The sequence below is a fragment of the Ailuropoda melanoleuca genome, chromosome 6, assembly GCF_002007445.2.
Source record: "Ailuropoda melanoleuca isolate Jingjing chromosome 6, ASM200744v2, whole genome shotgun sequence".
NCBI lineage: Eukaryota > Metazoa > Chordata > Mammalia > Carnivora > Ursidae > Ailuropoda > Ailuropoda melanoleuca.
In genome coordinates, this window is record NC_048223.1 from 28,158,532 (window position 1) to 28,171,431 (window position 12,900).

Sequence of the window (12,900 nt, forward strand, 5' to 3'; positions counted from 1 at the left end):
CAAGATGGGGTGACAGGGAGGAACCAAAGAACAGAGATGGTACATTTCTGGGCTTAAAAAGCAATAGTCTAAGTAGAAGGCAGAGAGATTCAAAAGAATTGTTGCCAAGAAACCTCTCCCTCCCATCCCCTCGCACCTCTGCCATAAGACAAAGCTTCTCTGAGGCGGGAGGACAGAAGGACCAGAAAAAAAGAAGTCTTAGAAAAGACTCAAATCGTAGCTTACTTTAGGCAGTCTAGGTCGTGGCAGGAGGAGGGAAGAGTTGGATGATGGAGCTCTCTTTAAGTTGGGGATTCAAGAGTGGTCGCGCTGTGGGCTCAGTCTCCACGGGGAACTCTGAGACCCCTAGTCGTGAGATGTTCCCTGTACCACAGCAAGGGGTGGGGTGGGGTAGGAGAGATGGTTTCCCACGGTGTCAGAGGCAAAGAGGGCCTGCTGAGTTCCCAAGTCTCCAGGCCCAAAGAGGTGGGGAAGAACGGGCCAATCCTCCCCGGCCCCTGAGATGGTGAGCTGACAGAGTGAGAGAACGTGCCCTATAGAGGTCTTGCTTTCATTCATGGCCACGGATGGAACTGTGGACTGGGAACTGAAAATCAGGTAGGGCTGTGCCACTACATTCTTTGGATGCCAATGTGGAAGGATAACCATACTCAATAATCAGATCGGATACCAGCACAGGTGGTCTCAAAGCCCCAATACCATGATGCCAAAAACGCTACTCAGGGAAGAACAGAGAGAAGAACAATCCTCAGTTGGTCTGATTTTAAGCTGACAAAGAGATCATCAACACATTGAAATTTACCTTGAAGGTAACTGTTTATGTGTTCTGATATGTGGAATGGGGGCTCAATATAAAAATTAAGTTTAGTGTTGGGAAAATATATAAAGTTAGATTTTTGTTGCTGAATTTGTGGCCTAAAAATAGCATATGCATTTGGTGTAGTCTGTACCGCTGACTTTTCTGCATTGACTTAGTTATTTCTTTCACTATGCTACAATGACTATGCAAGTCATGCTTGCTCCCTTTATTCCTCCTAGAGGGAACATTTTTTAAAAAAGTCAACTCTATTGATGTAACCCAGAATTCTCAAGAAGAAAATATTGTGGTGCAGAAACACACTGTGTTCAGCACTATGGATACAAAGACTAATCAATCAAACTAAAGAACAGAACAAAACACAGAAAGAAAAGATGGCACGCCAGCACCCATTCAATTACCTGAACAAGAAGGATTATCCCAGTCATGGAAAATAGGCAAAATTATTATCGTTTGAATCTTTTACATCATGCTAGATCATTTTCTAATAAGTCCATTTGATCCCAGTCTACTACTATTGGGTACTGTCCCAGTATACCTAACCAACAATCCATACCAATAAGGGTACACCCAGTTTACAGCCTGTAGTGTTCATGGTTAACCTGCAGAAATCGATATATTGGTATGACTTTACAGACTGATCAAGAAGTTAATTACAAAAATAGTTTTATTTCACCAGTCTTATGCTCAATTTAACAATGTTATTTCAGCTTTTCTTTCTTGACTAACCACACAAAACCCTGTTCTTCAAATGCTTTTGGAACTAGCTCTTTTATTCTCTATCTGGGTCCATTAATAACGGGTTAAATAAAACTAGGACACTTGCTAAAGAATAACTTTAAGAAGAATTGTGCTTTTGCATACCAATACAGTAGAAGACAAGAAGTAGATACATAAATTTAAAAAAAATTAATTAACGCACCTTCTAAAATATATCAAATAATCTATGGAATCCATAGTGAGGAATGTCAATTAAGAATGGGTGAGGTCTATGGGATGTCTGTGTGGCTCAGTTGGTTAAGCAGCTGACTCTTGATTTCGGCTCAGGTCATGATCTCAGGGTCCTGGGATTGAGCCCTGCATCAGGCTTTGAGCTCAGTGGGGAGTCTGCTTCAGAATTCTCTCTCTCCCTCTGGCCCTTCCCCTGTGCTCTCTCTCTCTCTCAAATTAATTAATTAAGAAGAATGGGTGAGGTCTCAGCTATATGAGAGGGCAGGTGGTTGGGTTGGCTAAAAGAAAGAGGTCTCTTGCCTCTTTCTCATTAATATTGGCTCACTTGTCACCATCCTTAGTATTCAAATTACTGCATGACAGTAACTCAAACGAGATTGTAAACACTCTAAAACTGTTTTTAAATTCCATTAAAAAGCATTAGTAATAGCAGTTTGGAATTTGAGAGCCTCGCCTTTCTCCATTGACTCAATTATTTTGTACGCTGCTACAATCCATCCAAGCCACTGACCTCCCTTTATTACTACCAGAAGGTGGTGTAGCTTTCTTCCCCTCCTTCCACTTAGCCTTTCCCCCAGGGCAAAAACCCCCAGGGAAGGGTTGTGGGCTACCATTTAACAGCTGATTTGCAATCTGCAAATTCTGGTCTTGGATTGGAAGCGTCAATAACTTCTGTGCAAGCGAGCATCTCCTTGTAAAGACGTTATCCTACAAGAACTTGAAAAAAAATCTGCATCTCCAGGCAGCATATACCTGGGACCTATCTCCTTTGGCAGGAAGAATTAGGAAGCAAATCACCACTGTAAAAGAAATTTGTTGTCTCCCACCCCTTTCCCAATCTTAAATCTAACTTTAAAATATCATTGTTCCCCATTCTTTAAGTCACCATAAGATGACTTATGCAGTTGCTCTCAAGAGCAAGGATAAACAACAGTTCATACAGTGGTAGTCCGCATCGGTTACTCAACAAGCAGTTTTCAGAGAAAGTACCCAAGATATATTTAAACTTTACTAAAGGAGCTTACAGTTTGGTTGGGAAATCTAACCAATATATCCAAATCCCAACAAACAGTATAAAAAAGTATTTAATTATATGGCAAATTGTATGGTACAGACGAGTATTATAAGAAATTCTATTAAAATCTGGTGAGCACTTTTTTATATGCTAAAAGGATTGCCATGAAATTAAACAAGAGAAGGCATGTACTCCAAATCACTTTGGCAATTGTGAAATTTAGTATTAATTACTTTATGTCAATAGCTAACTCAAAAGTAAGCTACTGAAGGTTGCTAACGACAAGGACCGGAATATTAAGCCGGGCTCTCTGGAATACTTGGATGAAACACTGACTACTTTATTTAGATCTGACCTTTATGAACAAAAGACAAGTATAAAAATAGCTTCTCAGTCATCTAGTAAGAAAGTATAATTAAGAGCCCGGAAATCATGAAGTGACGATTCCTATTCCAAATGCAGAGCATAAGAATTACCATAAAGCAACTCAGTGCCTGGCTGTTCGCTGCTATGAAATGGAAAAGTGAGCAAGGGAGAGGGAAATGTCAGTGTTAATCCAGTCAAATTAGGCCATATTCTTAGTTGACATTACATTTGCACTTTAAATTTGGGTTTGATTGGCGCTCCCCAAAATTTACATTTGACCCATGCTAATGGCATCCACATTATTAAAATGTACTCTGTGTATTTGACAAAGGATACATTTCTCATAATATGTTTTGGTATGATTTCGTTTTCACAAATATATGACACCCTGTCCCCTACCTCAAGAAGAAAGACCTGTTTCTTTTTTAGACACACCACATGCTTCCCCCCATTTCAAATATCCAGTTGTTAGAACGACACACAACAGAGCCAACCAATTATTTTTAAAGAACCGAGTCTCCTAAGGCATGGGGCACTTAATACAGCATAATCTTACATAGTAAGTACAATAGATACACAACTTTTCCAATTTTCTTTTCTGTTGATTATATTAAGGAGTTAGGTAGTATAGATCACCATTTCTCAAATAGTAACTAATGTTCTTTCATAACAAAGAAAACAGATCTCAGTATAAGCAGATAACAATATCTACTTAGAATTTAATAATGTTGTTTTGCTTATGCTTCATTTATTTTTACAATTGCCATCTATTTTTGGCAAGTGATTCTATACTGGCTTCTCATTTGTAGCCATAATATAAAACTCTCCTTTAGTTAAATTTACATTGAGAAAGTGAGTCAAATTAAAGAAACCTGTATTAGCAAAAGAGTAGTACAGATGATACTGAGATATGGTCAAATTTGTGCAATTAGGTAATCTGTCAGTGACTAAAGTTAGGGAAATGGAACTAAAATACTTAACATGTTAAAAAAATGTTTGTTCATTCAATTTATGTTAATTAGTGTTAATATTTTCATCCATGCAAGATAGAAATTCCTAAGTTTTCATTTCTGTTGGCAAAGAACTGCATGTATCTGTATATGCATACATCATGTGTATAAAATATGTATAAAATAAATTCTTTACCCAATCTAGTTAGTATTAAAAGACAGAACAGGAGGACTTTAATCGTGTTAACTTGAAATGGTTCCGTACTTATTTGTTCTACGGGAGTTTGTATCACCACAGTATGAGCCTAGAATGTGAAATTAACAAAAAATAGTAATTTGAAATAGTAATAGTAATGTGATATAGTAATGTGATGTAGTGAAATAGTAATAATAATGTGAAATTAGGAGTACCAGATCGACAAAATCGTATTATAATACAACCACTTGGTACTCTAAAATCATAGCTCTCACCGTCTGTTCTACTGGAGCATATGGAAAATGGTGTTCACATTCTAGATATGGCCCTGGGAGCACATCCAGGTTTTGACAAAATTCTTCCCTCCCTGACAATTTTTTCTGGAACATTTAGACAATACAAGGTTGTGGCTCTTGGTTAAACATAATGTTCCTTACACCCAAGCATGTTCCTTTCTATCCAAAAAAGCTAAATCAAATGTTAAATAAATGAAAATACATTAATATAGACTGCTTGTAAAAAAAATGAATCATCCACACATTTCAGTGTTTTACCTATTCTGAGTAAAAAATATTTAAGATATAACTTACAACTGACCAGACCAATAGTGTCTCATGGCACCTTGGTCCAAACTTGTTTCCCTATTGTTGGAGACCTCTATTAATGTCACCTTTTCATTTTCTTATTAGGGTAGAGACACGGAGGTAACAGCTGGAACGGGGAATGATCTGCAGATGAGGTAAGCTAAGTGGATAGGGTTGGTACTAGCTGTTGGTAATTTGATAAAGCAACAATAATCCCAACTTAGCCACAACACTTTAAAAAGGATGACTTCTACATTAAGCAGAAAAGTAATTTTGCATTAATATGGAGAAAAATCAAGAGTTTTTTTTACTCAAAATTAGAATAACCCATAGGTACCAACGCAAGTGTTCTCCTATGCACTAATGTGTCTATAATATTAGTAGAAATGGAGCTCCTGTATGGGTGAACTGTAGCATTCACTGACAACAAGATAGTATATTCTATAATATCTGTCAGTATATTTTAACAATTGGGTGGTCTAACAAACTCTAATACAATGTATTACATGTAAACTGTGCTATCATACAGTTAGTTTGTGTAAAGGTCAAGAGATCTGACCAATTTCACAAATATAAAATGTCTTAAACTGGGCCAATTCAACATGCCCTTTACGAAAAGGAATTCCTACTATGAATCACAGCAGAACTGTGAATTACTTACATAAATACATTTTCTGCCCTTGCTATTATAAAATCAATCAACAACTATTTTAGCTTCACGATTATATTATGTATGAACTTACCTTATGCCAAACAGCATGGTCAGCATGATAACTATGGACATCTTAATAACAAAACCATCTTTTTTTGCATCTATGCTGATGGTGTAAATGGCCCCAGACTGTCAATAACTCTTCCAAAGCAAATTTAATAAACGTGAAGACATGGACTAATGTTACAGTAAATCAATTCACATCGCTTATGTTCACCATAGGTGTTAACTCTACAAAAGAATGTGAATTAAGGAAGCCAAAATGAAAACAGCATTGAGCAATATTCCAAATTAAGCAAAATAGTAAAATAGAACTTTTTACTAAAGAGTCATATACTCATACATAAGTGTTAAAAGCACAATCACCATACTTTTTCCCTGAATTATCCAGGCTTAGCTAACAGTTTAACTATTACTGTTGCACTTTGTTCTCTTCAATAGAAATTTAAAACATTAACTAACACTCTCTCTTTCCCCCCAAACCATTACTTTCATGTTTTAAGAATCCGTAATTTTTGAATTGTTAGAAAAACAACGTTATATAATATTGTCATGATTTCAGGGTCATGAAACTGAGCCCCACATCAGGCTCTATGCTGGGTGTGGAGCCTGCTTAAGATTCTCTCTCTCCTTCTGCTCCTCCCCACCTCCTTTTCTCTCTTCTCTAAAAGAAGAGAAAAGAAAAAAAAAAGAAAAGAAATATGAATGTAAAACAATTACTATTTTCTGTTAGTAGGTATGCATTTTAAGCACAAATAACTTAACCGGTTAACATCCCCACCAAAGCAGAAATGTAAATTTTAGAAAAACAGCCTATAATATTTCAATCAAATAAGTGAACACAGAAAGCATTTTGATACTGTTAAATTGCCAAACTAATAATGGTGGACAAACAAAATGAAGTTCTGCTGTTTGTATTAAAATTACCTCCCAAGCATCATTCAGACATTTCAGGCCCAACTATAATTCTGTATTCACCCATTGTGTGCTTGACATCAACTTGATCTAATAAGTACTACCATGATCTTTGAGATTGCGAAGAATCACAGCGGGAAGGCTGTGGGACTGCCACCCCATCACTAACTCGGCCTCTAGCTCCTTAACGTGGGCCCTGAGCATGAGGGGTGGTACTTTCAGAAGCAGGTCAAGAGGCAGCAAAGCTGAAGAAATAAAAGGGGGAAAGATATGAAACTGTAACATAAATCACACCGAATATCAGGGAGGCATGCACGAATTTGTTACTGGCAACACAAAATTACCTGGTCTTGGTCTGGATCCTATTCCACCAGTGAAGTCCCTGAAAACAGAATTAAGGGCTGTTAGAAGGGCTTATTCAACTTGGATTTGACTGAAAGCCTATAACTTACTATGGTTTACAATATAAAAATAAAAAAAGATTATTTTCCGTCAAGATGTTCTCAAGAACTTAATAAAGAGGAAAATAAACCCATTCAAACCCATAGCAGACATTCTACTGGCACATGGAAGAATCCTGTCTCATCGTAGTGGTTTATAAGCTCTAAAAATGATTAAGACCCTACATCTTGGTGTCTTGGATAATTTTCTTATTATACTTAAAATAAAAATGATGATGTTACATTAAAAATAAGTATTTAGGGGCACCTGGGTGGCTTGGCCAGTTAAGTGCCTGACTCTATTTTGGCTCAGGTCATGATTCTAGGTCGTGAGATCGAGCCCCAAGTCTGGCTCCATGCTCAGCAGGGAGTCTGCTGGAGATCCTCTCTCTCCCTTTCTCTTTGCTGCACCCCCCACATGTGTTCACTCTCTTTAAAATAAATAAATTAAATCTGTAAAAAATGTAAGTGTTTAAAATTTCACGTGTAGTACTTTTCTATGCTTTGTTCCTGTCATCTTAAAAAAGAAATTTTAACTCTTCCTATGAAATGAGATGACTTTTGCATTTAGGAGGATTGCATTTTTCCTTAAGTTTCCAGTGTTATTAACATCAGTTGTTTGCCTTGTCCTGAAATTCTAGACTTCCTGATCATTTTGCATTTTTGGTCTCAGTGCCTTCCACCCCCTGGAGATGGGCTTAGAGCCCACCAGGGACAGCCATAAATAACCTTCAACCTTGTTTTTTCTGCTGTTATCTAGAGCTAATTTTTAATAGTTATTTTGGAATGAAATAAGAAACATCTGTGCCCTGACAAGTTATAAGAACTATACTAAATTTAATGCAACAAAATGTAATGCATAATTTAAGTCCAACAAAAACATATTGAACATCAACTACATTCAAGGTACATGCTAAGTATCTGCTGAGTAGGAATGAAGGGAGGGATTTAAATACAAATAAACATGGCTATTAAATCTCTTACCCCAACATTTTCACTTTAAGCACAGAATTCTTGATATGTAAATGCAACACATACCTAAATTATGAAGCAAAACAAAATTGGCCCTCATTTACCCACTGCCCAACTAGAGTACTAGAATAATACCAAAGTCTTTGCATCTGATGGCAAGTTCCTTCCCTATCCTTTTCCACTCCTCCTGACTCCCCACCAAGCCAGCCCTCTCCTGATCCCACTATTTTCTCTGTCCCTTTCCCAGCTCAAGTTCTCAAGTCAGTGAAAAGTCAATGGAACTTGTCAGCCTTGTACAGTTAATACACTCTCCCTAGTTCTGGGATGAGGGGCATGTTCAAAGAAAGAAAATGGATAACCCCTGCCCTCAGAAAGTTCAAAGAGGGGCATAATCTCAGTAGTATCTATACGTGGGCAGGATGCTTCTGGGCTGAGCTGAGGACAGCTGTGCCAGCACCTCATGTCTTTGCATACATAGTGTATCACAGTAAGCGCAAGTGAGTAACCCTGTGCCTTAGCCTTCTAGAAAGGTCTAGCACTGTGCAACAGAAATACAATGCAAACCACAAACAAAAGTTTAAATATTCTGGTAGCCACATTTTAAAAAGTAGAAATAAAAAAGTGACATTCATCTTAAGAAGATATCTTATTTAACCAAATATATCTAAAATATTATCATTTCAGCAGGCACTAACTATAAAAACTAATGAGATATTTGACATTGTTTTATATTTATATGAATATTAAAATCAAATTTAAAATTTCGTTCCTCAGTCACACTAGCTACATTTCATGCGCTCAAGATTCACATGTGGCCAGCAGCCTCCGTAGTCAACAGTGCATGCCAGACTCTTCCTTGGAAGGTGTTGGCCACTATCTTCATGAACATTATGACTGAGGCTAACAGTCATGCCATGCAGCTGCTAGCCTGCAATACCTCTTAGACTATCTTACATGGTGAATTAAAATGTCACTTGTGGAGATCTTTTATTCCTAAGGTTACAGGTACTTTTGATAGCTGATAACCCCTCATATGCCAAGCTAAGTAGATGACTATTCCAGTTGTCCTAAGAATCCAAAATTTCAAAAAATTTTATGTATTAAAAAATGGGCTGTGACATATGTGAAACAGACTATCCTGGCAATGCTGAGCTGCTGCCAACTTTGTTACTCCTTAATATAATTCTAAATTCCTCTTTAATGAACTTTAGGGGATCTTTAAAATAACCATCACACATCCATTTAAACAATATTTATTAAGGGCCCACTATGTGTAGAAGCTATGCCAGACAATAGAGAAGGGATGGTGAAAAGAAATAGTCCCTCGTCTTGGAACTGAAAAGCCTGCAGAGGGATGGCAAGAAAACTGTTAATTTCTCTGGAAATCATATCATGGATCACAAGGAAGCACAGTCATCTGAAATTTCCAAATAGAACAGACTCATTGTAGCCAGAAGTGACAACGTTTAACTATACAATTGTTGGGTCCACAGATGGACAAAAGATTGAAATTATGCAGAGCCTGAGGGAAGTCTGCCTCTAGACTGGACTGGATTGAATGTTTATGTCTAACAGAACATCATGGCTGCAGAGGATGTTTTCCCATGATAGCGTAAGTTGGAAAACAGACAGAAATGATTTAACACAAAGAGAGCATTCCAGAAATGTTTTCTGGTGAAAAGGCTTAACATAATGAAGCTTGTGTCCTCTGAAACTTTTGAAATGGGAATTGACTAATAGGACTTCAGGCTGATGAAACAGAATTTCAGAGAACGGAAGGTTTCAAAGGATTCTGAAAGGTCATCCCTTCCAACTCTCTTCAGATCTGGGGTGACTTCATCCAGAATTTATAAGCCAAAGCAGAAACTAAAGCACTGGATCAGAATGTTAGCCTACAACTTCCACCCCAAACCAATAACAAGTAAGGTGGAGATTGAAGGTATTAGCTTTGAAACTTTTTAAATCAACTTTTCACTGAATGACTTCAAGTGCAAGGTAAATTGCTTGTATAATTATTGTGCCAGAGGAGTCCTGGCTATGAAGGAGATAGAATTCTAGAATTTTATATCTTGTAAAATTCTTTTGAATATACTTCTGAACCAAGGGAGGTGCATTACATAACTTAATTAAATTGTGAAAAGAAGTTAACACTAGTTGATGTTGATAAAAGGAGAAATATTTAACATTATGAAATGAGAGGGTTAACTTATGGTATTAAGATAATGTAATCACACCATCGGAGCTAACTAGCACTTTACTGCTTGGAAGTCTCTTTCAGGTAGTGACATTCATAATGTGTGAAAAAATGGCATTATGCAGAGTTGAGTTCTCCTGTCGCCTATCTGTAATATTAACAAAGGTGATGTCACTACAGGAAAGGAGAATGATGCCCCTGTGGCTCTCCACTCCTACTCCAAGAACAGCTAAAAACAAACAAGCAATTAGCCACAAAAGTTTAGAACTAGCACTGAAAAGGAATAAAGTGGTCTTCACTGATTATACATTGTTTCTGTAACACTGCTTGATTGTGACATTGGCAGATAGGCTAGGTTGATTCTGGCAAGTAGTGATCAAGCAGTATTTATTCAATTTAAGTAAAACTAGATATCGATTATGAAAAGGGGGAGTAGAGAATACCCACAAGTCAAAATAAGCAAGACTTCTGCTAAAAGAAGGCAGGAAGCAAGACCCATAGGTCCCGAGCTTACACAAAGGTCTTTCTGGTCACATGTATGATGCTGGATGATCTCAAATGTCCCCAACCGTTTCTGATGTGAATCAAAGACCAGAGTCAGGTCACATCCTTGAACACAATTATGCATACCCTGATTTATCAAAGAAGTTGTGAACCACAGGCATCTCCAATACTGCAAACATCCAATGTCTCAAACCAAACTGCCAAATATACCCTGTTGCCTTGGCAGCAGGATGCAAGCAGGCATGGAGAAATCTTGTTGCCTGAGCAACAGAATCTTTAAAAAAAAGGGGGGGGGTGCTTAAGCTGTGGCTGTAGCAAAGGCTTGTAGGTTCAAGTCGGTAGATGGGATTTTAGTCCTATTACAATGAGAGGTATAGAATTTACACTAAGATAACAGTCATTCATCTATTAATTAACGAGTATCATTTGTGGCCTGGCACATGTTCAATACACTGCACCTTGAGAAATGCAAAGATGGATGAGGCATCATCTGGTATGTGCCAGTACACAATAATAAATATTAATAGAATGAATGAATGAATGAATGAATGTTCTTAAGAAAGGCATAATGCAATGGCCAAAGCTTACTAGGACTGAGTGTATATAATGGTTAAAGAGGTTGAAGCCCCTGTGTGCATTATACAGGGTAATTTATTTGTAAATTGAAATAAAATGTTATAATTCATCAGATTAGAACTATCTATCTATCTATGTAATGAGACTTTAAAATCCCGATTAGAAACTGGTAAAAGTCAAGCCCATTCTTAATTCTTTCCTAACAAGCAGTAATGGAGGCAAGAGATTTTTAGATCATTTAGATCACTGAAATGATTAAAGTTAGAAATTTCAAAGGAAGTCCTAATTACTGAGTTTTAGGTTTTTTTCCTTGACACAGACATTAATTAATCCAGCTCTTGACTAAGTCCATCAACATTCACAAAACATCAAATAAACAGTAACAATAAGGATATCTATTTAACATGATTATTTCAAAAAAGATAATATTTTGTGACAGATGGCTATGAAAAATGAATTGCACTTTCTCTCTTACTCCTTACGATTTCAGAGACGTATACATCAAAATAAAAGATGATTTCCACAAACACTATCACGCACTTCAGACTTTCTCAATGTGTGCGTGGAGTTCAAAGCTCTAAGACTGGCAACGTAAAAATGGTACAACCACTCTAGAAAACAGTTTGGCAGTTTTTAAAAAAGTTAAGCACACACCTACCGTATGTTCCAGTCATTTCACTTCTAGGTATTTACCCAAGATTTTTATTTTTTTTATTGATTTTTAAAAAGATTTCTACATTTATTTGAAAGAGAGAGAGAGAACATGAGCGGGAGGGGGAGGGGGAGAGAGGGAGAGAATCTCAAGCAGACCCCATGCTGAGCACAGAGCCAGACTCAGGGCTCTTTCTCAGGACCCTGAGATCATGGCCTGAGCTGAAATCAAGAGCTGGATGCTCAACCCACTGAGCCACCCAAGGGCCCTAACCCAATATTTTTAAAAGTATGTATCCATACAAAGACACAAATGTTCATCACAGCCTTATCTGTAATAGCCAAGTACTGGAACTCAGATGTCCATTAACAGATGAATAGAAAACAGACCATGATCAACCCACACAGTGGGCTATTACTTCACAGTAAAACGGAATGAACTGTTGATACACTATGAAACAACGTGGACAGATCTCCAAATAATCATGCTGCTAAAAGAAACTAGACAAGTAAGAGAATGGATTATATGACTCCATGTAGATGAAATTCTAAAATGCTAACTAGAGCGCAACAAGCAAATGAATGATTGCCTGGGGTGGGGAGTGAGGAGCGTAAAGGTAAAAACGGACAAGAGAACCCTTGTAGGAGGATATGTTCACCATCTTAATTGTTATTTCACAGGGATATACATATTCAAAACTTATCAAATTGCACATTTTAAATATGTGCAGTTTATTTTGTGTGAATTATACCTCTTTGAAGCTGTTAAAACAAACTTCTCACATTCTCATTTAAGAAAAATTGTTCAGGGGCGCCTGGGTGGCACAGCGGTTAAGCGTCTGCCTTCGACTCAGGGCGTGATCCCGGCGTTATGGGATCGAGCCCCACATCAGGCTCCTCCGCTATGAGCCTGCTTCTTCCTCTCCCACTCCCCCTGCTTGTGTTCCCTCTCTCGCTGGCTGTCTCTATCTCTGTCAAATAAATAAATAAAATCTTTAAAAAAAAAAAAAAGAAAAATTGTTCAACTAGACCATCACATGACCTGTGTGCATTCGTT

The 12,900-nt window shown here is 37.5% G+C and overlaps 1 protein-coding gene across 8 annotated transcripts in view; it reads right to left on the reverse strand.

The window, feature by feature from the left end:
- The window catches only part of NEK10 (NIMA related kinase 10), a 235,895-nt gene that overhangs the window by 37,421 nt on the left and 185,574 nt on the right, over nucleotides 1–12,900 (reverse strand). For 7 of the 8 annotated variants that reach the window (XR_004626025.1, XR_004626022.1, XR_004626024.1 and 4 more), the window contains 2 exons: nucleotides 6,851–6,888; nucleotides 6,611–6,751 (listed from right to left, as the gene is read on the reverse strand). Coding sequence is in view for 4 of the 8 variants with exons in the window: in XM_019796373.2 (XP_019651932.1) it covers nucleotides 6,611–6,751; nucleotides 6,851–6,888 (179 nt within the window). In the remaining 4 variants the exon portion in view is untranslated. The remainder of the gene's footprint in view (nucleotides 1–6,610; nucleotides 6,752–6,850; nucleotides 6,889–12,900) is intronic. The other variant, XM_019796374.2, reaches the window with a different exon arrangement.